The sequence below is a fragment of the Crinia signifera genome, chromosome 1 (genome assembly GCF_055691185.1).
Source record: "Crinia signifera chromosome 1, ASM5569118v1, whole genome shotgun sequence".
Classification (NCBI taxonomy): Eukaryota; Metazoa; Chordata; class Amphibia; order Anura; family Myobatrachidae; genus Crinia; species Crinia signifera.
Window position 1 is genome coordinate 475,920,888 of NC_139217.1, and position 23,702 is coordinate 475,944,589.

A 23,702-nucleotide genomic window follows, 5' to 3' on the forward strand; every position below is an offset into this window, starting at 1 on the left:
CTGCGTCTGCCCCATCTGTCACCGGGCGTCCGTTATATCAGTGGGCAGCGCAGGCCCAGCGCAGTAACTGTTCTGCCTGGTGACACGTGTGTGATGGGCCGGTCACCGATACAGATGTGTCCTCCTACGCTGTGGCTCCAGTGTCACCGGGCGTCCGTTATATCAGTGGGCAGCGCAGTAACTGTGAGGGGCCGGTCACCGATACAGATGTGTCCTCCTACGCTGTGGCTCCAGTGTCACCGGGCGTATCAGTGGGCAGCGCAGGCCCAGTGCAGTAACTGTTCTGCCTGGCGACACGTGTGTGAGGGGCCGGTCACCGATACAGATGTGTCCTCCTACGCTGTGGCTCCAGTGTCACCGGGCGTCCGTTATATCAGTGGGCAGCGCAGGCCCAGCGCAGTAACTGTTCTGCCTGGCGACAGCTGTGTGATGGGCCGGTCACCGATACAGATGTGTCCTCCTACGCTGTGGCTCCAGTGTCACCGGGTGTCCGTTATATCAGTGGGCACCGCAGGCCCAGCGCAGTAACTTCTGCCTGGCGACAGCTGTGTGATGGGCCGGTCACCGATTCAGACGTGTCCTCATACGCTGTGGCTCCAGTGTCACCGGACGTCCGTTATATCAGTGGGCAGCGCAGTAACTGTTCTGCCTGGCGACAGCTGTGTGATGGGCCGGTCACCGATACAGACGTGTCCTCATACGCTGTGGCCCCGGGCGTCCTGGACACGCCGAGTATTCACATCTGGGAGCGATAAAGCTACATTACTGGATGACACGGATCAGTTACATAAATCACGATGGCCGGAGCCCAGGGAGTGTCATTATAACCAGGCTGAGGTGGTTATAGCCCCAGGGGAGATGTTAATGGAAGCGGGTGGGGAGGTCGACGTGTGAAGAGTTGACACCTTTGGACATGGACCCCCGATTAGACACTATAGCGCAGGGATAGCCAAACCGATTATCAGCAGTTCACGTCGTCCGGGCCACCTGGGGATTTGTGGAATGTGTTAGATGGTGCACAGGTGCAGTAATTACTAGGGCAGTTAATGTGAGGACCCCGGCTTCATATGTGCATTTATTTTCACCTGCTCGTTTCTGCCCTGAGAAAGGCAGCGTAAAGCTATGTACACACGCTTAGATTTTTCGGTACTTGTTTCCTAGCACGGCCACACCGATTTCCATCGGGGTGGTCGTTTCGGAAAAATCGCGTTGGTCGCGATTATTTGAATCAAATGTGAATAGGGTCCCTGGGACCCGATTTTACATTTGATTCAATGTAAAATATTCCCTAGACCCCCAGTTTTGCAGCGTAAACCCCACCCGACGATTGACGACAACCCGAAGCGTGGCGAGCGGCGGCGGTGCGCTTCCTCCGACCTTTTCATTCCCCTACTATCCACGTCGGCGTGGAGTTGAGAATATAAAGTGTGGCAAGCGCAGCGAGCCACCGAGCCCGAAGCGTGGCGAGCGTACTCGTATAACTTCACAGGTATACGCGGGCTCGGTGCTCGCCACACTTTATATTCTCAACTCCACGCCGACGTGGATAGTAGGGGAATGAAAAGGTCAGAGGACGCGCACCGCCGCCCTCGCGGGCTTGTTGCGCTCGCCATGGTTTGGGTTCACGTCAATAGTGGGGTGACGACGGGGCCATATATAATGTGAAATGGGTCATATTGGCCCATTTGACATTGTTTCCTATGTGAGATGGACTTAATCAAGTCCATCTCATCTTGTGCCATTATAATGGCACAAGACCGACGCGATGCTCCCGATTTCAATGTTAAAAAATATTTTAACATTGAAGCCTATGGCAAAATCGGGGGCATCGCGTCGGTCGCGTCGGGGCCAATGTTAATGGTCGCGACCGACGCGATGCCCGCGATTTTCCCTTTGCCGGCAAAATGGACCTGATTTCAAAGGAAATCGGGTCCATCGCGGGCATCGTGTACCTTAACTTAAAGGTACACAATGCCCGCGATTGTGGCCGTGCTAGGAAACAAGTACCGATTTTTCCCTGTTTTCGATTTGATTTTGCTTATAGAAGCAAAATCAAATCCACATCGAATGGTTTTTAGGACACGTTCGATTTGCATTCGATTCGATGCGCGCTCCCGTTTTCTCGAAATCGAATAGAAAAATCTACTGTGCAGCCAAGGAAATCTCAAATTCGACCCAGTAAATCGAATGAGTACATTGTGCCTACTTTGTGAAATCGAATCGAATGCAAACGTACAGATCTAATGCCAAATCCAATGGGAAGATCTGATGCCAGATCTAATAGAAAATCGAATCTAACATCAAATCTAAAGCAAATCTAAGCGTGCGTACAGGGATTTACAGCTGTGCACGGGGCCCCGGGTCATACGGTTCTCAGATCACACAGTAAGCACGCAATAGGGTACTTGTGTATTATCACGGTGCGCATCGCATACTACTAACTAAGGTATGCGATGGACCCGATTTCAGCCTTTTCCCGGGCTAAGTATACAATTTTAAAATCAGGTCACATCGCATGTCATTACAACGGCATGCGATGCGACGCGAATTCCCATTGAGTGCCATGTTAAATGGCACCCCCAGACCCGATTTTTAATTGTTTACCCACCCTGATGGGTAATAAATATGTAAAATGCCCCCACATTGTTAACGTCCCCCCACCCCGCGAGGGGCAGCGGTACGCGTCGTCCGACATTTTCATACCCCCACTATCCACGTCGGCGTGGAGTTGATTTTATAAAGTGTGGCGAGCCACCGAGCCCGAAGCGTGGCGAGCGCAGCGAGCCCCGCGCGGGGAAGCGCATTACTTCACAGGTATACGCGTGCGCTCGCCACACTTTATAAAATCAACTCCACACCGACGTGGATAGTGGGGGTATGAAAAGTTGGGAGGACGCGTACCGCCGCCCCTCGCGGGCTCGCTGCGATGGCCACGCTTCGGGTTGGCGTTCATAGTGGGGTGGCGTTAACAATGGGGGGGCATTTCACATACTCATGACCCATGAGGTTGGGTATACAATTAAAAATCGGGTCTGGGGGGGCATTTAACATGGTAATAAGGCATATGGGTGCCTGTACAATTAGAAATCGGGTAAAATCACGTCGAATCACATCTCATGCAATCACATCGCATTCGATGCGATGCAATTTTTTTCATCGTACAATGCCCTGCGATGGAAATCGGGGGCGCCGTGATAATACACAAGTACCCGCAATAGCAAGGTACAACGGCACCTTTATTACATACACACTGATTATACTGTACATGTAAACCATATATACACACACACACGTAGCACACACGTAGCACACACACACACACACACACGTAGCATGAACATTGAACACAGTTATGACTACTATACCAAGAACCACACTAAGCTCCAGAACTCCTGGCCCTACACAGTCACTCTGCCCCTTAGGGAATACTTGCGTTGGACGACTCCTGCAGGTCACTGGAAGGGCGATGATGTCTGACTGGCCGATCCTAGTCATGTGGCCGGTGTCAATTCGCTACTCCTGGGAGCACAGCATGGTGTCACCCAGGTGCTCAGTAACACTCGGATACTCCTGTACATGTTACATCTGCCCCCTGCAGCACAGCAGGGTGTATCCAGGTGCTCAGTAACACTCGGATACTCCTGTACATGTTACATCTGCCCCCTGCAGCACAGCAGGGTGTATCCAGGTGCTCTGTAACACTCGGATACTCCTGTACATGTTACATCTGCCCCCTGCAGCACAGCATGGAGTTACCCAGGTGCTCTGTAACACTTGGGAACTCCTGTACATGTTACATCTGCCCCCTGCAGCACAGCAGAGTGTCACCCAGGTGCTCTGTAACACTCAGATACTCCTGTACATGTTACATCTGCCCCCTGCAGCACAGCATGGTGTTACCCAGGTGCTCAGTAACACCCGGGAACTCCTGTACATGTTACATCTGCCCCCTGCAGTGCAGCATGGCGTTACCCAGGTGCTCAGTAACACACGGGAACTCCTGTACATGTTACATCTGCCCCCTGCAGCACAGCATGGTGTTACCCAGGTGCTCAGTAACACCCGGATACTCCTGTACATGTTACATCTGCCCCCTGCAGCACAGCAGGGTGTATCCAGGTGCTCTGTAACACACGGGAACTCCTGTACATGTTACATTTGCCCCCTGCAGTGCAGCATGGTGTTACCCAGGTGCTCAGTAACACTCGGATACTCCTGTACATGTTACATCTGCCCCAAGCAGCACAGCATGGTGTCACTCAGGTGCTCAGTAACACACGGGAACTCCTGTACATGTTACATCTGCCCCCTGCAGTGCAGCATGGTGTATCCAGGTGCTCTGTAACACTCGGATCCTCCTATACATGTTACATCTGCCCCCTGCAGTGCAGCATGGTGTTACCCAGGTGCTCAGTAACACTCGGATACTCCTGTACATGTTACATCTGCCCCAAGCAGCACAGCATGGTGTCACCCAGGTGCTTAGTAACACACGGGAACTCCTGTACATGTTACGTCTGCCCCCTGCAGCACAGCAGGGTGTATCCAGGTGCTCAGTACCACTCGGATACTCCTGTACATGTTACATCTGCCCCCTGCAGTGCAGCATGGTGTTACCCAGGTGCTCAGTAACACTCTGGAACTCCTGTACATGTTACATCTACCCCCTGCAGTGCAGCATGGTGTTACCAAGGTGCTCAGTAACACTCGGATACTCCTGTGCATGTTACATCTGCCCCCTGCAGCACAGCAGGGTGTATCCAGGTGCTCTGTAACACTCGGATACTCCTGTACATGTTACATCTGCCCCCTGCAGTGCAGCATGGTGTCACCCAGGTGCTCAGTAACACTCGGGAACTCCTGTACATGTTACATCTGCCCCCTGCAGTGCAGCATGGTGTTACCCAGGTGCTCAGTAACACTCGGATACTCCTGTACATGTTACATCTGCCCCCTGCAGTGCAGCATGGAGTATCCAGGTGCTCTGTAACACTCGGATCCTCCTGTACATGAGCATTAATTACTGAGCTTGCTCTGTGCATTAAGGAGAGGGTGACAGATTATCTCCGCTAGATCCAGACAGATTAGACAGATGGTGTCAGCAGGACAGTGAGACGATGAGATGAGCTGACACTGTCTTCTGTGTGTGAGGACTGCGGTATTCCAGACCCCACTGTAGCTCATCTGTGCGGAGGATGATGGAAGTTGTACTCCTATTACTGGTTCTCCCAGCCGGCGTCTCTCTGCTCGAGTTCCCTGTGTATCGGATGCAGCAGTACAGCCTGGAGGGGCACCCCCCATGGTGAGTGTATTGGGAACACCCATGTCCTGTCCTCCCAGCTGGACCAGGTAGTGCTCTGGGTCCCACAGGCCGAGTGTCAGGGGCCTTCCTATCCCACACAGACTACACAGAAACCGCAGAGTCTATTGCTCATTGTACCAAAAGAGAGGGAACCACCAGTGGTGCTAAAGCTGCTGTATCGGGAAGGATCCCAAACAATGCAGAACTAGAAAGAATATATATGATACAGCGCTAGGGTTTTTCTGAAAAGAATTTATTACAATATCTGAATATATTTAATAAATAAAAAAATAGATAAAAAAATATCACACATAGTACATTTTATATGAGAATTCTCTTGAAATAAGGAATATATAAAAATTGATGAAATGTGGATTTTCCAGCAAGTATTCAGTATCATGGTTTTAATATATAATTTTATACCCAAATCAACACCGGTTTGCATATATTTACCATCTAATATGGATATCCTTGTTTTGGAGAAGAACTATACAGAGTCCCGGAGATTTCCCAGTGGTGGTTTCCCAAACGTCACACAATGGTGGAATGATGCAGTCCTTAAGGCAATACCTGACTTTAGTGGCTGCAGAGTGTACCTCAAATATGTGACCAAGATCTTGTGGAAGTTAAACTGGTCCTATTTCAAGAGAATTCTCTTATAAAATGTATTATGTGTGATATTTTTATTAAATATATTCAGATATTGTAATAAATTATTTTCAGAAAAACCCTAGCGCTGCATCTATTGCTCATTGTGCAGCATTCCGGGGGCCCCTGGGTTCCCTATATAACAGATATAATCGGGGTGCTGTTATACTGACTGGTGAGTCTGTGTAATGGAAGCGGGAGATAGCGGAGGGCGCAGCCCTGTAATAATAGCATTACCCGAGTGTCCGGTTTGTATAATGAGGCAGTATCTGATGACTGAGCCCCCGTGTTATACCCAACAGGGTGCAGGGCGGCGCAGGTGAACGCAGAGAGCAGGACCCTGGACGCTGACATACTGACCCGTCGCTGTATTATCATGAGACTCACAGACTTCTCTATGGAGAAATGGGCGCGAATCCTCTCCCAGTCCGCAGCCGCTGTGCTCATACTGGTCCCATTAAATGTCTCCAGTGTGCTGCAAGGTCCAGAGCAGGTGAGATAAGAGGAACAGGTATACGGTGTAATATAACATGTGACTGTATATACAGAGACGCAGTGACGCAGGGAATGGCGGGGGTCAGTACACAGCCCGGTACAGGTATACGGTGTAATATAACATGTGACTGTATATACAGAGACGCGGTGACACAGGGAATGGCGGGGGTCAGGACACAGCCCGGTACAGGTATACGGTGTAATATAACATGTGACTGTATATACAGAGACGCGGTGACACAGGGAATGGCGGGGGTCAGGACACAGCCCTGTACAGGTATACAGTATAATATAACATGTGACTGTATATACAGAGACGCGGTGACGCAGGGAATGGCGGGGGTCAGGACACAGCCTGGTACAGGTATACGGTGTAATATAACATGTGACTGTATATACAGAGACGCGGTGACGCAGGGAATGGCGGGGGTAAGGACACAGCCCGGTACAGGTATACGGTGTAATATAACATGTGACTGTATATACAGAGACGCGGTGACGCAGGGAATGGCGGGGGTCAGGACACAGCCTGGTACAGGTATACGGTGTAATATAACATGTGACTGTATATACAGAGACGCGGTGACACAGGGAATGGCGGGGGTCAGGACACAGCCCGGTACAGGTATACGGTGTAATATAACATGTGACTGTATATACAGAGACGCGGTGACACAGGGAATGGCGGGGGTCAGTACACAGCCCAGTACAGGTATACATTGTAATATAACATGTGACTGTATATACAGAGACGCGGTGACACAGGGAATGGCGGGGGTCAGGACACAGCCCGGTACAGGTATACGGTGTAATATAACATGTGACTGTATATACAGAGACGCGGTGACGCAGGGAATGGCGGGGGTCAGGACACAGCCCGGTACAGGTATACTGTGTGATATAACATGTGACTGTATATACAGAGACGCGGTGACGCAGGGAATAGCGGGGGTCAGGACACAGCCCGGTACAGGTATACAGTGTAATATAACATGTGACTGTATATACAGAGACGCGGTGACACAGGGAATGGCGGGGGTCAGGACACAGCCCGGTACAGGTATACGGTGTAATATAACATGTGACTGTATATACAGAGACGCGGTGACACAGGGAATGGCGGGGGTCAGGACACAGCCCTGTACAGGTATACAGTATAATATAACATGTGACTGTATATACAGAGACGCGGTGACGCAGGGAATGGCGGGAGTCAGGACACAGCCTGGTACAGGTATACGGTGTAATATAACATGTGACTGTATATACAGAGACGCGGTGACGCAGGGAATGGCGGGGGTAAGGACACAGCCCGGTACAGGTATACGGTGTAATATAACATGTGACTGTATATACAGAGACGCGGTGACGCAGGGAATGGCGGGGGTCAGGACACAGCCTGGTACAGGTATACGGTGTAATATAACATGTGACTGTATATACAGAGACGCGGTGACACAGGGAATGGCGGGGGTCAGGACACAGCCCGGTACAGGTATACGGTGTAATATAACATGTGACTGTATATACAGAGACGCGGTGACACAGGGAATGGCGGGGGTCAGTACACAGCCCAGTACAGGTATACATTGTAATATAACATGTGACTGTATATACAGAGACGCGGTGACACAGGGAATGGCGGGGGTCAGGACACAGCCCGGTACAGGTATACGGTGTAATATAACATGTGACTGTATATACAGAGACGCGGTGACGCAGGGAATGGCGGGGGTCAGGACACAGCCCGGTACAGGTATACTGTGTGATATAACATGTGACTGTATATACAGAGACGCGGTGACGCAGGGAATAGCGGGGGTCAGGACACAGCCCGGTACAGGTATACAGTGTAATATAACATGTGACTGTATATACAGAGACGCGGTGACACAGGGAATGGCGGGGGTCAGGACACAGCCCGGTACAGGTATACGGTGTAATATAACATGTGACTGTATATACAGAGACGCGGTGACACAGGGAATGGCGGGGGTCAGGACACAGCCCAGTACAGGTATACGGTGTAATATAACATGTGACTGTATATACAGAGACGCGTTGACGCAGGGAATGGCGAGGGTCAGGACACAGCCCGGTACAGGTATACGGTGTAATATAACATGTGACTGTATATACAGAGACGCGGTGACACAGGGAATGGCGGGGGTCAGGACACAGCCCGGTACAGGTATACGGTGTAATATAACATGTGACTGTATATACATAGACGCGGTGACACAGGGAATGGCGGGGGTCAGGACACAGCCCGGTACAGGTATACAGTGTAATATAACATGTGACTGTATATACAGAGACGCGGCGGTCAGGACACAGCCCGGTACAGGTATACGGTGTAATATAACATGTGACTGTATATACAGAGACGCGGTGACGCAGGGAAAGGCGGGGGTCAGGACACAGCCTGGTACAGGTATACGGTGTAATATAACATGTGACTGTATATACAGAGACGCGGTGACTCAGGGAATGACGGGGGTCAGGACACAGCCCGGTACAGGTATACAGTGTAATATAACATGTGACTGTATATACAGAGACTCGGTGACACAGGGAATGGCGGGGGTCAGGATACAGCCCGGTACAGGTATACAGTGTAATATAACATGTGACTGTATATACAGAGACGAGGTGACGCAGGGAATGGCGGGGGTCAGGACACAGCCCGGTACAGGTATACAGTATAATATAACATGTGACTGTATATACAGAGACGTGGTGACACAGGGAATGGCGGGGGTCAGTACACAGCCTGGTACAGGTATACGGTGTAATATAACATGTGACTGTATATACAGAGACGCGGTGACGCAGGGAATGGCGGGGGTCAGGACACAGCCTGGTACAGGTATACGGTGTAATATAACATGTGACTGTATATACAGAGACGCGGTGACACAGGGAATGGCGGGGGTCAGGACACAGACCGGTACAGGGGTTGGGATCATTTGGTCTATTGCATTATGGTAGAAAGTCATTAGGTCGAATCCATTAGGTCGACATGCTAAAAGGTCGACATGATTCTAGGTCGACATGGGAAAAGGTCGACATGATTCTAGGTCGAAAGGTCATTAGTTCGACAGGTCATTAGTTCGACAAGGTCATTAGTTCGACATTGTCTATGTCGACATTCACAAGGTCGACATGGGGTTTTTCACTGTTTTTTTACCTGAATGTCAACACAGTCGACATGGACACAGTTTAAAGTGCACTGCATCCCCTCGCATCGCTCGCTGCGCTCGCAATGCGTCGGGCACACTATTTTATTCTCCCACCACGCCCTAGTGGATGGTAGGGCATGAAATACCGCCTGTCGGCACATGTTGGCTCAAAAAACAGTGAAAAACTCCATGTCGACCTTGTGAATGTCGACATAGACAATGTCGAACTAATGACCTTGTCGAACTAATGACCTTGTCGAACTAATGACCTTTCGAACTAGAATCATGTCAACCTTTTCCCATGTCGACCTAGAGTCATGTCGACCTTTTAGCATGTCGACCTAATGGATTCGACCTAATGACTTTCTACCATAATGCAGTAGACCAAATGACCGCATCCCCGGTACAGGTATACGGTGTAATATAACATGTGAATGTATGTACAGAGACGCGGTGGTGCAGGGAATGGCGGGGGTCAGGACACAGCCCGGTACAGGTATACAGTGTAATATAACATGTGACTGTATATACAGAGACGCAGTGACGCAGGGAATGGCGGGGGTCAGGACACAGCCCAGTACAGGTATACGGTGTAATATAACATGTGACTGTATATACAGAGACGCAGTGACACAGGGAATGGCGGGGGTCAGTACACAGCCCAGTACAGGTATACGGTGTAATATAACATGTGACTGTATATACAGAGACGCGGTGACGCAGGGAATGGCGGGCGTCAGGACACAGCCTGGTACAGGTGTACAGTTTAATATAACATGTGACTGTATATACAGAGATGCAGTGACACAGGGAATGGCGGGGGGTCAGGACACAGCCCGGTACAGGTATACAGTGTAATATAACATGTGACTGTATATACAGAGACGCGGTGACGTAGGGAATGGCGGGGGTCAGTACACAGCCTGGTACAGGTATATGGTGTAATATAACATGTGACTGTATATACAGACAAGGTGACGCAGGGAATGGCTGGGGTCAGGACACAGCCTGGTACAGGTATACGGTGTGATATAACATGTGACTGTATATACAGAGACGCGGTGACACAGGGAATGGCAGGGGTCAGGACACAGCCCGGTACAGGTATACAGTGTAATATAACATGTGACTGTATATACAGAGACGCGGTGACTCAGGGAATGGCGGGGGTCAGGACCAGTGGTTAAAGTGGGGGGGAACTGGGTGGAACTGAGTTCCACCACCTCTAATGGTAGGGGGAACTAAGTTCCCCCTCCACCACAGTCCTGCATAGTAATTCCAACAGAAAACCTGTCCCAACGACTTCCTTTTCTGTCAAGGCGTATGTGATGTCATCCTGTCACTGACACTGACGTGAAGAAAAGCCACTAAAAGAAGCAGGATTTGTGCATGCTGAAGACAATATGTTCTCCTTATACATGTATGTGTGTCATACAGTACATGTATAAAGAGTACTACTGTGTAGCGTAACTTGAATAAGGGACACTGCTGTGTGTCATAATGTGATTACTATGTGGTGTAATATGAATCAGGGACACTACATGTGGCATAATTGGAATTGGGACACTATTGTGAGACTACTGTCCCTTTATAAAGCATGGCAGGTAAAGTACAAATTTGCTGTTTGTAGGGGGGTGCTGAAAACCCTGGCACTGGCCTGATCTCAGTTGGGGGCGCGCGCGTGGGAGGGGGGGGGGTATGCGCATGGGAAATTAGTTCCACCACCTCTCCAGGACCACTTTAAGCCCTGGTCAGGACACAGCCCGGTACAGGTATACAGTATAATATAACATGTGACTGTATATACAGAGACGCAGTGACGCAGGGAATGGCGGGTGTGAGGACACAGCCCAGTACAGGTATATGGTGTAATATAACATGTGACTGTATATACAGAGACGCGGTGACACAGGGAATGTCGGGGGTCAGGACACAGACCGGTACAGGTATACAGTGTAATATAACATGTGACTGTATATACAGAGACGCGGTGACACAGGGAATGGCGGGTGTGAGGACACAGCCCAGTACAGGTATATGGTGTAATATAACATGTGACTGTATATACAGAGACGCGGTGACACAGGGAATGTCGGGGGTCAGGACACAGACCGGTACAGGTATACGGTGTAATATAACATGTGACTGTATATAAAGAGACGCGGTGACACAGGGAATGGCGGGGGTCAGGACACAGCCCGGTACAGGTATACAGTGTAATATAACATGTGACTGTATATACAGAGACGCGGTGGTGCAGGAAATGGCGGGGGTCAGGACACAGCCCGGTACAGGTATACAGTGTAATATAACATGTGACTGTATATACAGAGACGCGGTGACGCAGGGAATGGCAGGGGTCAGGACACAGCCCGGTATAGGTATACGGTGTAATATAACATGTGACTGTATATACAGAGACGCGGTGACACAGGGAATGGTGGGGGTCAGGACACAGCCCGGTACAGGTATACAGTGTAATATAACATGTGACTGTATATACAGAGACGCGGTGACTCAGGGAATGGCGGGGGTCAGGACACAGCCCGGTACAGGTATACGGTGTAATATAACATGTGACTGTATATACAGAGACGCGGTGACACAGGGAATGGCGGGGGTCAGGACACAGCCCGGTACAGGTATACAGTGTAATATAACATGTGACTGTATATACAGAGACGCGGCGGTCAGGACACAGCCCGGTACAGGTATACAGTATAATATAACATGTGACTGTATATACAGAGACGCAGTGACGCAGGGAATGGCGGGTGTGAGGACACAGCCCAGTACAGGTATATGGTGTAATATAACATGTGACTGTATATACAGAGACGCGGTGACACAGGGAATGTCGGGGGTCAGGACACAGACCGGTACAGGTATACAGTGTAATATAACATGTGACTGTATATACAGAGACGCGGTGACACAGGGAATGGCGGGTGTGAGGACACAGCCCAGTACAGGTATTTGGTGTAATATAACATGTGACTGTATATACAGAGACGCGGTGACACAGGGAATGTCGGGGGTCAGGACACAGCCCGGTACAGGTATACGGTGTAATATAACATGTGACTGTATATACAGAGACGCGGTGACACAGGGAATGGCGGGGGTCAGGACACAGCCCGGTACAGGTATACGGTGTAATATAACATGTGACTGTATATACAGAGACGCGGTGACGCAGGGAATGGCGGGTGTCAGGACACAGCCCGGTACAGGTATACAGTATAATATAACATGTGACTGTATATACAGAGACGCGGTGACACAGGGAATGGCGGGGGTCAGGACACAGCCTGGTACAGGTATACGGTGTAATATAACATGTGACTGTATATACAGAGACGCAGTGACGCAGGGAATGGCGGGGGTCAGTACACAGCCCGGTACAGGTATACAGTGTAATATAACATGTGACTGTATATACAGAGACACGGTGACACAGGGAATGGCAGGGGTCAGGACACAGCCCGGTACAGGTATACGGTGTAATATAACATGTGACTGTATATACAGAGACGCGGTGACACAGGGAATGGCGGGGGTCAGGACACAGCCCGGTACAGGTATACGGTGTAATATAACATGTGACTGTATATACAGAGACGCGGTGACACAGGGAATGGCGGGGGTCAGGACACAGCCCGGTACAGGTATACGGTGTAATATAACATGTGACTGTATATACAGAGACGCAGTGACGCAGGGAATGGCGGGGGTCAGTACACAGCCCGGTACAGGTATACAGTGTAATATAACATGTGACTGTATATACAGAGACACGGTGACACAGGGAATGGCAGGGGTCAGGACACAGCCCGGTACAGGTATACGGTGTAATATAACATGTGACTGTATATACAGAGACGCGGTGACACAGGGAATGGCGGGGGTCAGGACACAGCCCGGTACAGGTATACGGTGTAATATAACATGTGACTGTATATACAGAGACGCGGTGACACAGGGAATGGCGGGGGTCAGGACACAGCCCGGTACAGGTATACGGTGTAATATAACATGTGACTGTATATACAGAGACGCGGTGACGCAGGGAATGGCGGGGGTCAGGACACAGCCCGGTACAGGTATAGAGTGTAATATAACATGTGACTGTATATACAGAGACGCGGTGACACAGGGAATGGCGGGGGTCAGGACACAGCCCGGTACAGGTATACAGTGTAATATAACATGTGACTGTATATACAGAGACGCGGTGACACAGGGAATGGCGGGAGTCAGGACACAGCCCGGTACAGGTATACGGTGTAATATAACATGTGACTGTATATACAGAGACGCGGTGACGCAGGGAATGGCGGGGGTCAGGACACAGCCCGGTACAGGTATATGGTGGAATATAACATGTGACTGTATATACAGAGACGCGGTGACACAGGGAATGGCGGGGGTCAGGACACAGCCTGGTACAGGTATACGGTGTAATATAACATGTGACTGTATATACAGAGACGCGGTGACGCAGGGAATGGCGGGGGTCAGGACACAGCCCGGTACAGGTATAGAGTGTAATATAACATGTGACTGTATATACAGAGACGTGGTGACGCAGGGAATGGCGGGTGTCAGGACACAGCCCGGTACAGGTATACAGTATAATATAACATGTGACTGTATATACAGAGACGCGGTGACACAGGGAATGGCGGGGGTCAGGACACAGCCTGGTACAGGTATACGGTGTAATATAACATGTGACTGTATATACAGATACGCGGTGACACAGGGAATGCCGGGGGTCAGGACACAGCCCGGTACAGGTATACGGTGTAATATAACATGTGACTGTATATACAGAGACGCGGTGACACAGGGAATGGCGGGGGTCAGGACACAGCCTGGTACAGGTATACGGTGTAATATAACATGTGACTGTATATACAGAGACGCAGTGACACAGGGAATGGCGGGGGTCAGGACACAGCCCAGTACAGGTATACGGTGTGATATAACATGTGACTGTATATACAGAGACGCGGTGACACAGGGAATTGCGGGGGTCAGGACACAGCCTGGTACAGGTATACGGTGTAATATAACATGTGACTGTATATACAGAGACGCGGTGACGCAGGGAATGGCGGGGGTCAGGACACAGCCTGGTACAGGTATACGGTGTAATATAACATGTGACTGTATATACAGAGACGCGGTGACGCAGGGAATGGCGGGGGTCAGGACACAGCCTGGTACAGGTATACGGTGTAATATAACATGTGACTGTATATACAGAGACGTGGTGACACAGGGAATGGCGGGGGTCAGGACACAGCCTGGTACAGGTATACGGTGTAATATAACATGTGACTGTATATACAGAGACGCAGTGACACAGGGAATGGCGGGGGTCAGGACACAGCCCAGTACAGGTATACGGTGTGATATAACATGTGACTGTATATACAGAGACGCGGTGACACAGGGAATGGCGGGGGTCAGGACACAGCCTGGTACAGGTATACGGTGTAATATAACATGTGACTGTATATACAGAGACGCGGTGACACAGGGAATGGCGGGGGTCAGGACACAGCCCGGTACAGGTATACAGTGTAATATAACATGTGACTGTATATACAGAGACGCGGTGACGCAGGGAATGGTGGGGGTCAGGACACTGCCCGGTACAGGTATACGGTGTAATACAACATGTGACTGTATATACAGAGACGCGGTGACACAGGGAATGGCGGGGGTCAGGACACAGCCCGGTACAGGTATACAGTGTAATATAACATGTGACTGTATATACAGAGACGCGGTGATGCAGGGAATGGCGGGTGTGAGGACACAGCCCGGTACAGGTATATGGTGTAATATAACATGTGACTGTATATACAGAGACGCGGTGACACAGGGAATGGCGGGGGTCAGGACACAGCCCGGTACAGGTATACGGTGTAATATAACATGTGACTGTATATACAGAGACGCGGTGACGCAGGGAATGGCGGGGGTCAGGACACAGCCCGGTACAGGTATACGGTGTAATATAACATGTGACTGTATATACAGAGACGCAGTGACACAGGGAATGGCGGGTGTGAGGACACAGCCCGGAACAGGTATACGGTGTAATATAACATGTGACTGTATATACAGAGACGCGGTGACGCAGGGAATGGCGGGGGTCAGGACACAGCCCAGTACAGGTATACGGTGTAATATAACATGTGACTGTATATACAGAGACGCGGTGACGCAGGGAATGGTGGGGGTCAGTACACAGCCTGGTACAGGTATACGGTGTAATATAACATGTGACTGTATATACAGAGACGTGGTGACACAGGGAATGGCGGGGGTCAGGACACAGCCTGGTACAGGTATACGGTGTAATATAACATGTGACTGTATATACAGAGACGCGGTGACACAGGGAATGGCGGGGGCCAGGACACAGCCCGGTACAGGTATACGGTGTGATATAACATGTGACTGTATATACAGAGACTCGGTGACACAGGGAATGGCGGGGGCCAGGACACAGCCCGGTACAGGTATACGGTGTAATATAACATGTGACTGTATATACAGAGACGCGGAGACGCAGGGAATGGCGGGGGTCAGGACACAGCCCGGTACAGGTATACAGTGTAATATAACATGTGACTGTATATACAGAGACGCAGTGACGCAGGGAATGGCGGGGGTCAGGACACAGCCCGGTACACGTATACAGTGTAATATAACATGTGACTGTATATACAGAGACACGGTGACACAGGGAATGGCAGGGGTCAGGACACAGCCCGGTACAGGTATACAGTGTAATATAACATGTGACTGTATATACAGAGACGCGGTGACGCAGGGAATGGCGGGGGTCAGGACACAGACCGTGTTATGAGTCGCCTCTGGCGGGTCATTGTTAATGCAGCAGTCACTATGTTCTTTGTGGAGTTTCTATGTACTCACTGGATCAGTACTCCAGGTTTTTTGCTGATCCATCTTGCCTTGTTTCCATGCATACCTTGGTCTTTGGGTGTGGCTGTCTCCTAAGCCACTGGGTATTTAGGTATGATCCCCGCACTGAGAGCCTGGTGTTTATAGTCCTGTATATTTCTGTTTTGTCCTGTATATTTCTGTTAGGCCCTTATTCTAATTGAGTCGGATGGCTCCGAATGTGCGAACGCCTCACACGTACGAACACGGCGTGAGATTCGTGCAGAAAATGATCGTACGGAACCATCCGAGCAGGGGGTGGAGAGGGGCGTGAAGGGCTGCTTAGGCTCACTACCATATGCGTACGCCACGCGTTTCATGGGTGTACGTATGGTAATGCGGCCGTGACGCACGTGTGGGGGCGGACAGCTGACATAGCCGGATGCCAGCTGGCCGCCCATATCCCTGCTTTCATACGGAAACATGTCCGAGTGATCTGGAGCACCATCGGAGGATGGGGAGGTTCCCACAGATGGGGGAAGTGTTCACATAAAACATCCACTCGCGGTCCGTTCGGTCGGTGTCTTACCACATTCGGACGGAGTGAGCGATCCGTACGGTAGGCGGGGCTAAGAACACTCGGTTCCTGTCCGAAATACGCATACGTCCGATTCAACTAGAATAAGGGCCTTAGTACATTATATTCCTGGTAATTTCCATGTTCCTAGAGATTCTCAGAGTTCCTAGCTAGCTGTTGTCTGAGAGTATAGTGTGTTCCAGTCTGTGTCTGAGTATTCCAGCAAGCACTCCTGCTGGGTGTCCTGAGCGATCCTGCCAGTGTCAGAGAACCGCTGCTTCCAGTGTGTTACAGTCTGAGTATTCCAGCAAGCGCTCCTGCTGGGTGTCCTGAGAGATCTTGCCCGTGTCAGAGAACCACTGCTTCCAGTGTGTCACAGTCTGAGTATTCCAGCAAGCGCTCCTGCTGGGTGTCCTGTGAGATCCTGCCCGTGTCAGAGAACCGCTGCTTCCAGTGTGTTACAGTCTGAGTATTCCAGCAAGCGCTCCTGCTGGGTGTCCTGTGAGATCCTGCCCGTGTCAGAGAACCACTGCTTCCAGTGTGTTACAGTCTGAGTATTCCAGCAAGCGCTCCTGCTGGGTGTCCTGAGCGATCCTGCCAGTGTCAGAGAACCGCTGCTTCCAGTGTGTTACAGTCTGAGTATTCCAGCAAGCGCTCCTGCTGGGTGTCCTGAGAGATCTTGCCCGTGTCAGAGAACCACTGCTTCCAGTGTGTCACAGTCTGAGTATTCCAGCAAGCGCTCCTGCTGGGTGTCCTGTGAGATCCTGCCCGTGTCAGAGAACCACTGCTTCCAGTGTGTTACAGTCTGAGTATTCCAGCAAGCGCTCCTGCTGGGTGTCCTGTGAGATCCTGCCTGTGTCAGAGAACCGCTGCTTCCAGTGTGTTCCAGTCTGTGTCTGAGTATTCCAGCAAGCGCTCCTGCTGGGTGTCCTGAGAGATCCTGCCTGTGTCAGAGAACCGCTGCTTCCAGTGTGTTACAGTCTGAGTATTCCAGCAAGCGCTCCTGCTGGGTGTCCTGTGAGATCCTGCCCGTGTCAGAGAACCACTGCTTCCAGTGTGTTACAGTCTGAGTATTCCAGCAAGCGCTCCTGCTGGGTGTCCTGTGAAATCCTGCCCGTGTCAGAGAACCACTGCTTCCAGTGTGTTACAGTCTGAGTATTCCAGCAAGCGCTCCTGCTGGGTGTCCTGAGAGATCCTGCCCGTGTCAGAGAACCGCTGCTTCCAGTGTGTTACAGTCTGAGTATTCCAGCAAGCGCTCCTGCTGGGTGTCCTGAGAGATCCTGCCCGTGTCAGAGAACCGCTGCTTCCAGTGTGTCACAGTCTGAGTATTCCAGCAAGCGCTCCTGCTGGGTGTCCTGTGAGATCCTGCCTGTGTCAGAGAACCACTGCTTCCAGTGTGTTACAGTCTGAGTATTCCAGCAAGCGCTCCTGCCGGGTGTCCTGTGAGATCCTGCCCGTGTCAGAGAACCACTGCTTTCAGTGTGTTACAGTCTGAGTATTCCAGCAAGCGCTCCTGCTGGGTGTCCTGAGCGATCCTGCCAGTGTCAGAGAACCGCTGCTTCCAGTGTGTTACAGTCTGAGTATTCCAGCAAGCGCTCCTGCTGGGTGTCCTGAGAGATCCTGCCCGTGTCAGAGAACCACTGCTTCCAGTGTGTTACAGTCTGAGTATTCCAGCAAGCGCTCCTGCTGGGTGTCCTGTGAGATCCTGCCAGTGTCAGAGAACCACTGCTTCCAGTGTGTTACAGTCTGAGTATTCCAGCAAGCGCTCCTGCTTGGTGTCCTGTGAGATCCTGCCCGTGTCAGAGAACCACTGCTTCCAGTGTGTTACAGTCTGAGTATTCCAGCAAGCGCTCCTGCTGGGTGTCCTGTGAGATCCTGCCCGTGTCAGAGAACCACTGCTTCCAGTGTGTTACAGTCTGAGTATTCCAGCAAGCGCTCCTGCTGGGTGTCCTGAGCGATCCTGCCCGTGTCAGAGAACCACTGCTTCCAGTGTGTCACAGTCTGAGTATTCCAGCAAGTGCTCCTGCTGGGTGTCCTGTGAGATCCTGCCTGTGTCAGAGAACCAGTGCTTCCAGTGTGTTACAGTCTGAGTATTCCAGCAAGCGCTCCTGCTGGGTGTCCTGAGAGATCCTGCCCGTGTCAGAGAACCACTGCTTCCAGTGTGTTACAGTCTGAGTATTCCAGCAAGCGCTCCTGCTGGGTGTCCTGTGAGATCCTGCCTGTGTCAGAGAACCGCTGCTTCCAGTGTGTTCCAGTCTGTGTCTGAGTATTCCAGCAAGCGCTCCTGCTGGGTGTACTGTGAGATCCTGCCCGTGTCAGAGAACCACTGCTTCCAGTGTGTTACAGTCTGAGTATTCCAGCAAGCGCTCCTGCTGGGTGTCCTGAGCGATCCTGCCAGTGTCAGAGAACCGCTGCTTCCAGTGTGTTACAGTCTGAGTATTCCAGCAAGCGCTCCTGCTGGGTGTCCTGAGAGATCTTGCCCGTGTCAGAGAACCACTGCTTCCAGTGTGTCACAGTCTGAGTATTCCAGCAAGCGCTCCTGCTGGGTGTCCTGAGAGATCTTGCCCGTGTCAGAGAACCACTGCTTCCAGTGTGTCACAGTCTGAGTATTCCAGCAAGCGCTCCTGCTGGGTGTCCTGAGCGATCCTGCCAGTGTCAGAGAACCGCTGCTTCCAGTGTGTTACAGTCTGAGTATTCCAGCAAGCGCTCCTGCTGGGTGTCCTGTGAGATCCTGCCCGTGTCAGAGAACCGCTGCTTCCAGTGTGTTACAGTCTGAGTATTCCAGCAAGCGCTCCTGCTGGGTGTCCTGTGAGATCCTGCCCGTGTCAGAGAACCGCTGCTTCCAGTGTGTTACAGTCTGAGTATTCCAGCAAGTGCTCCTGCTTGGTGTCCTGTGAGATCCTGCCTGTGTCAGAGAACCGCTGCTTCCAGTGTGTTACAGTCTGAGTATTCCAGCAAGCGCTCCTGCTGGGTGTCCTGTGAAATCCTGCCAGTGTCAGAGAACCACTGCTTCCAGTGTGTTACAGTCTGAGTATTCCAGCAAGCACTCCTGCTGGGTGTCCTGTGATATCCTGCCTGTGTCATAGAACCACTGCTTCCAGTGTGTAGACAATGGCCGTGTCCAGCGTCTGTGAGTACCAGCGGCTTCCCCACACATTGTGGTGGAGGTCGCACCTTTCATTTATATCTGCCATTGGTATTCTCACAGCGCCAGCTGGAGCCATCGCTCTTTCCTGAGTCATGGAGGCAGTTAGGGTTCTGGCCTAATCGCATGACTACGTGTCTTGTGTGTGTTTCTCATTTGTCTCACGGCAGATGCCGCAGACGCTCGACTAGCCTTACGACGGTGTCCCCAATACCTTGGTTATAGTTTTGTTTGGTTTGTTGCTACGGATTTGTATTATAGCGGTAAAGACCGCAAATCCTGTGTTCAGTCCTTGTCTGCGAGGTTGCATCATTTAGTCAGTTTATCCTCTTACTAGTACCCTGACTCAGTTGGGATTTGTGTCACCGCAAAAGACCAGGTGGCATCCGGGTACAGGGTGGAGCTAGTCTGCCCTGGAATGGCGGCTGTTAGTGGTGAAGTCTAAGACCAGCGCAGGTGCCAGCTGACTCAGAGTATAGTAATAGAGTCAGGCTCAGGTGCTGCTGTAGCTTCACCATCTCGGCCACAGAGGCACATAGGGGCCCATTTATCAAGCAATATTTGCGGCTAAATCCCCGAAAACATCAGTTTTCAGGGGTTAACCGGAAATATTAAGTAGCACTGAAATGTATCATAGGGGGACCGCAGCAGGAATCTCTGATCCCTGCTGTGATCCCCCCTGCAGAGCCGCCGGCCTCATCCCCCATAGGTTTCAATGGGGGATGCAAAGCTGCCAGATGTATCAACATCGGGCAGCCCGGCTTCGCACCCCTGGGCTATCACCATTCTGATATGGCGATAGCCTATTGTAGCCTATGGCTACACATCGCAACTGCCTGAGCGGCAGTGCGGTCAGCGGGGTCGCGGGGGGTCAGCGCATAACCGCGTATGCGCAGACCACCCTTTCGGAGCTCTGTCCAATGCGATCCTGGCTGGTAATATTCTGCCCAGATCGCATTGTAAATGCGATCTTGATAAATGTGCACCTTAGACTGTAATCACATCTTGCAGACCTGACAGTCAGAGCAAGGGTTAACCCTGAGTACACCCCATTTTATCCTAACAGCCAGGTACAGGTATACGGTGGAAGGCAGCGGTAATAAAACTAAATCTGGGAAAAACAAATGATTAAACTGTCAGATATAAAGGGTTGATAATCTTCATAGTACTGTGTGACCTGGGAGCAGCGATACACCATTACCAACATGTCTGTCCAGCTTGGTACGCCATCTGGAAGTCATTAACCAGAATGTCCTTGTTGCGGCCACATCTTCTTAGGTTTTTGGAAGTCCCATCCTTTCTGCTTCCATTCTAACACTCAAAGGGCGCTCAGTGTTCAAAACATCCCTCTGTCCACATCTCGACTTGTTGAAGGTTGTCCAGAGCTTGGTTTGTCCTTATCGTCTTTGCTGCCCTCCTCCAAGAATGTGAACCAGCGGGAAGTTTGCGCCTGGGAAAGGATTCATCCCCAAAGGCCTTTTGGAGCAGGGCGTGTGTCTCGATACCCGATTTTCCGAGTTTAGCACAAAACTTGATCGCATATCGTTGCTCGATGGTAGGATCCTTCTCAAGCCTCAACCGAGGTAAAGACAGGACACTTGGTTTACAGTTCGATCCATACGCTGTAAAGGCTCACAGGCAAATGCAGCTGACGGAAATGTGTCGACACCTCTCACTCCCATCCCGGCCCTACAGCGCTGCCATGCACCTGTTCTGCGTCTCATTACTTTCTGGCCAGACCCTGTATAACATGTGGCTGTGTAATAACCCAGTAATGGAGGGATGTTATGTGTGTGTACGGTATACTAAGTGAATAAATTAACTGTTCTCCCTCATAGAGGGAATAATATTCCATAAGGAAAAGACTTTTCATAGAAAACGACTTATGTTTTACAAATATTGTTAGGTGAACTGATACACCCCTTCATTTAACCCATTTCTCCTGCAGTATAGGGGAAAACCTCTTGAGCACCACCTAAAATGTTCAATACAAATAAAGTTGGGGAGCGCATGGCAAGGAGTGTGAGATCCCAGTTTGCCCGTTGGAGATGTTGTGGTTGTTGACAGTTGGAGAAAGTACAGGGTAGTACCTGGCTGCGCAGGGAGAGAGCTGGAGAGAAACGGCGTCATTGCTACACAGCGCTGTGAAAAGAGGTAGAGATGCTGGGCTCCGGTGATCAGGTGCTGAATAATCATCATCGGGGCACCGATCCGCCTGGAGGTGTGACCCCGCCCACCGGGCGGTCCCGGAGCCACGCTTGCTTGGATCGAGGTAGGGAGTGATTACGGAGGCTGGCGCTGGGTGGTGATCTTCAGGCCGGGAGGAGTGTCCAACATAAAAGGAGGCTGTCAGAAGGACGCAGGAAGGCGCAGCTAAGTCTCCAGCAGATACTAGAAGAGAGCCAGGCTGGAAGTGGGCGGTGATAGAGGTGCGGCCTAATACAGTGAGTGACGGCTGCTGCAACTGGAAGGTTGCCTGCCCCATAAACTAGTGCTTGCAGGAGTAGGTCAGCGGTGGCGATGCCTGTGAGCCTGCAGTACACTAAGTTGATACAGAGATCCGGAGGTGTGATGCATTTAGGTACACCCACCTTGTATTCAAGCCAGTGACCAAAAGCACATTAATAAGCAGCTAGACCTACAGTCTATAGCAGGGGTGGCCGAACCTGTCCTCAAGATCTACCAATGGTGCATGTTTTCCAGGCAACCTGTGGATCTATAGTAGGAATGAATGCAGTAGGACAGGGAGAAAGAGAAAGGATTGTCTCTTTGTTGGTGCACTTGAAGAGAGAAGAAATAATATTTTTAAAATTTACATTTTATTGATATTCATTCAAAATAATTTGTTACGTGAAAATATTCAAAAATTGGTTAAAGAATTTATTAAAATGAGTATTAAATTTGTTGTAGCTGTGTGTTGTTTTATTTGTTATTTTGTTAGTGTTTATTTAGATACAGTGTTAAAGTGAGTCCCTTATTTGTTATTTACTGATAGTTTCACATTATGTTTCAGTTTCTTTGAGGGAATCAATATTATAACAGTGTAACTGATTGTTGGAGCAGGCAGTAGTTCGGAAGCTCCACATTAAACAATGTCTGACTTATTGGTTGGCCTGTCTAATCTCTCTGTGTAGCTAATGGACCACATGGTTGCCTGAGCCAATTATTTCCTCAAGGAATTTTTATTATTATTGAGGCTGGTGGGCATTAATTTCTAGCGGCTCCATATAGTGAATGATTCGTGTTAAGGTGCTTATATTATAAGAAACTGAAACATTGGGTGACATTCTATGGGATGCGGTAAAATCCGCATGTTTTTTATCGCACCTAATCGCACTTTTGAAAATCGCAAGATTGGCCCGTTTTTTGCATATTTAATGAGATGCGAAAAACGGCCCAAATAGTGCGAATAGGTGCGATTTGATGCAA

General features: G+C 50.4%; 1 protein-coding gene across 1 annotated transcript in view; it reads left to right on the forward strand.

The window, feature by feature from the left end:
- The first annotated feature begins 4,873 nt into the window (after nucleotides 1–4,873).
- Nucleotides 4,874–23,702, forward strand: part of LOC146024552 (BOS complex subunit NCLN-like) — a 96,678-nt gene continuing 77,849 nt past the window's right edge. Inside the window, exons 1-2 of the mRNA XM_083155457.1 lie at nucleotides 4,874–5,299; nucleotides 6,251–6,443. Coding sequence (XP_083011583.1) covers nucleotides 5,196–5,299; nucleotides 6,251–6,443 — 297 coding nt within the window. The 5' untranslated portion in view covers nucleotides 4,874–5,195. The remainder of the gene's footprint in view (nucleotides 5,300–6,250; nucleotides 6,444–23,702) is intronic.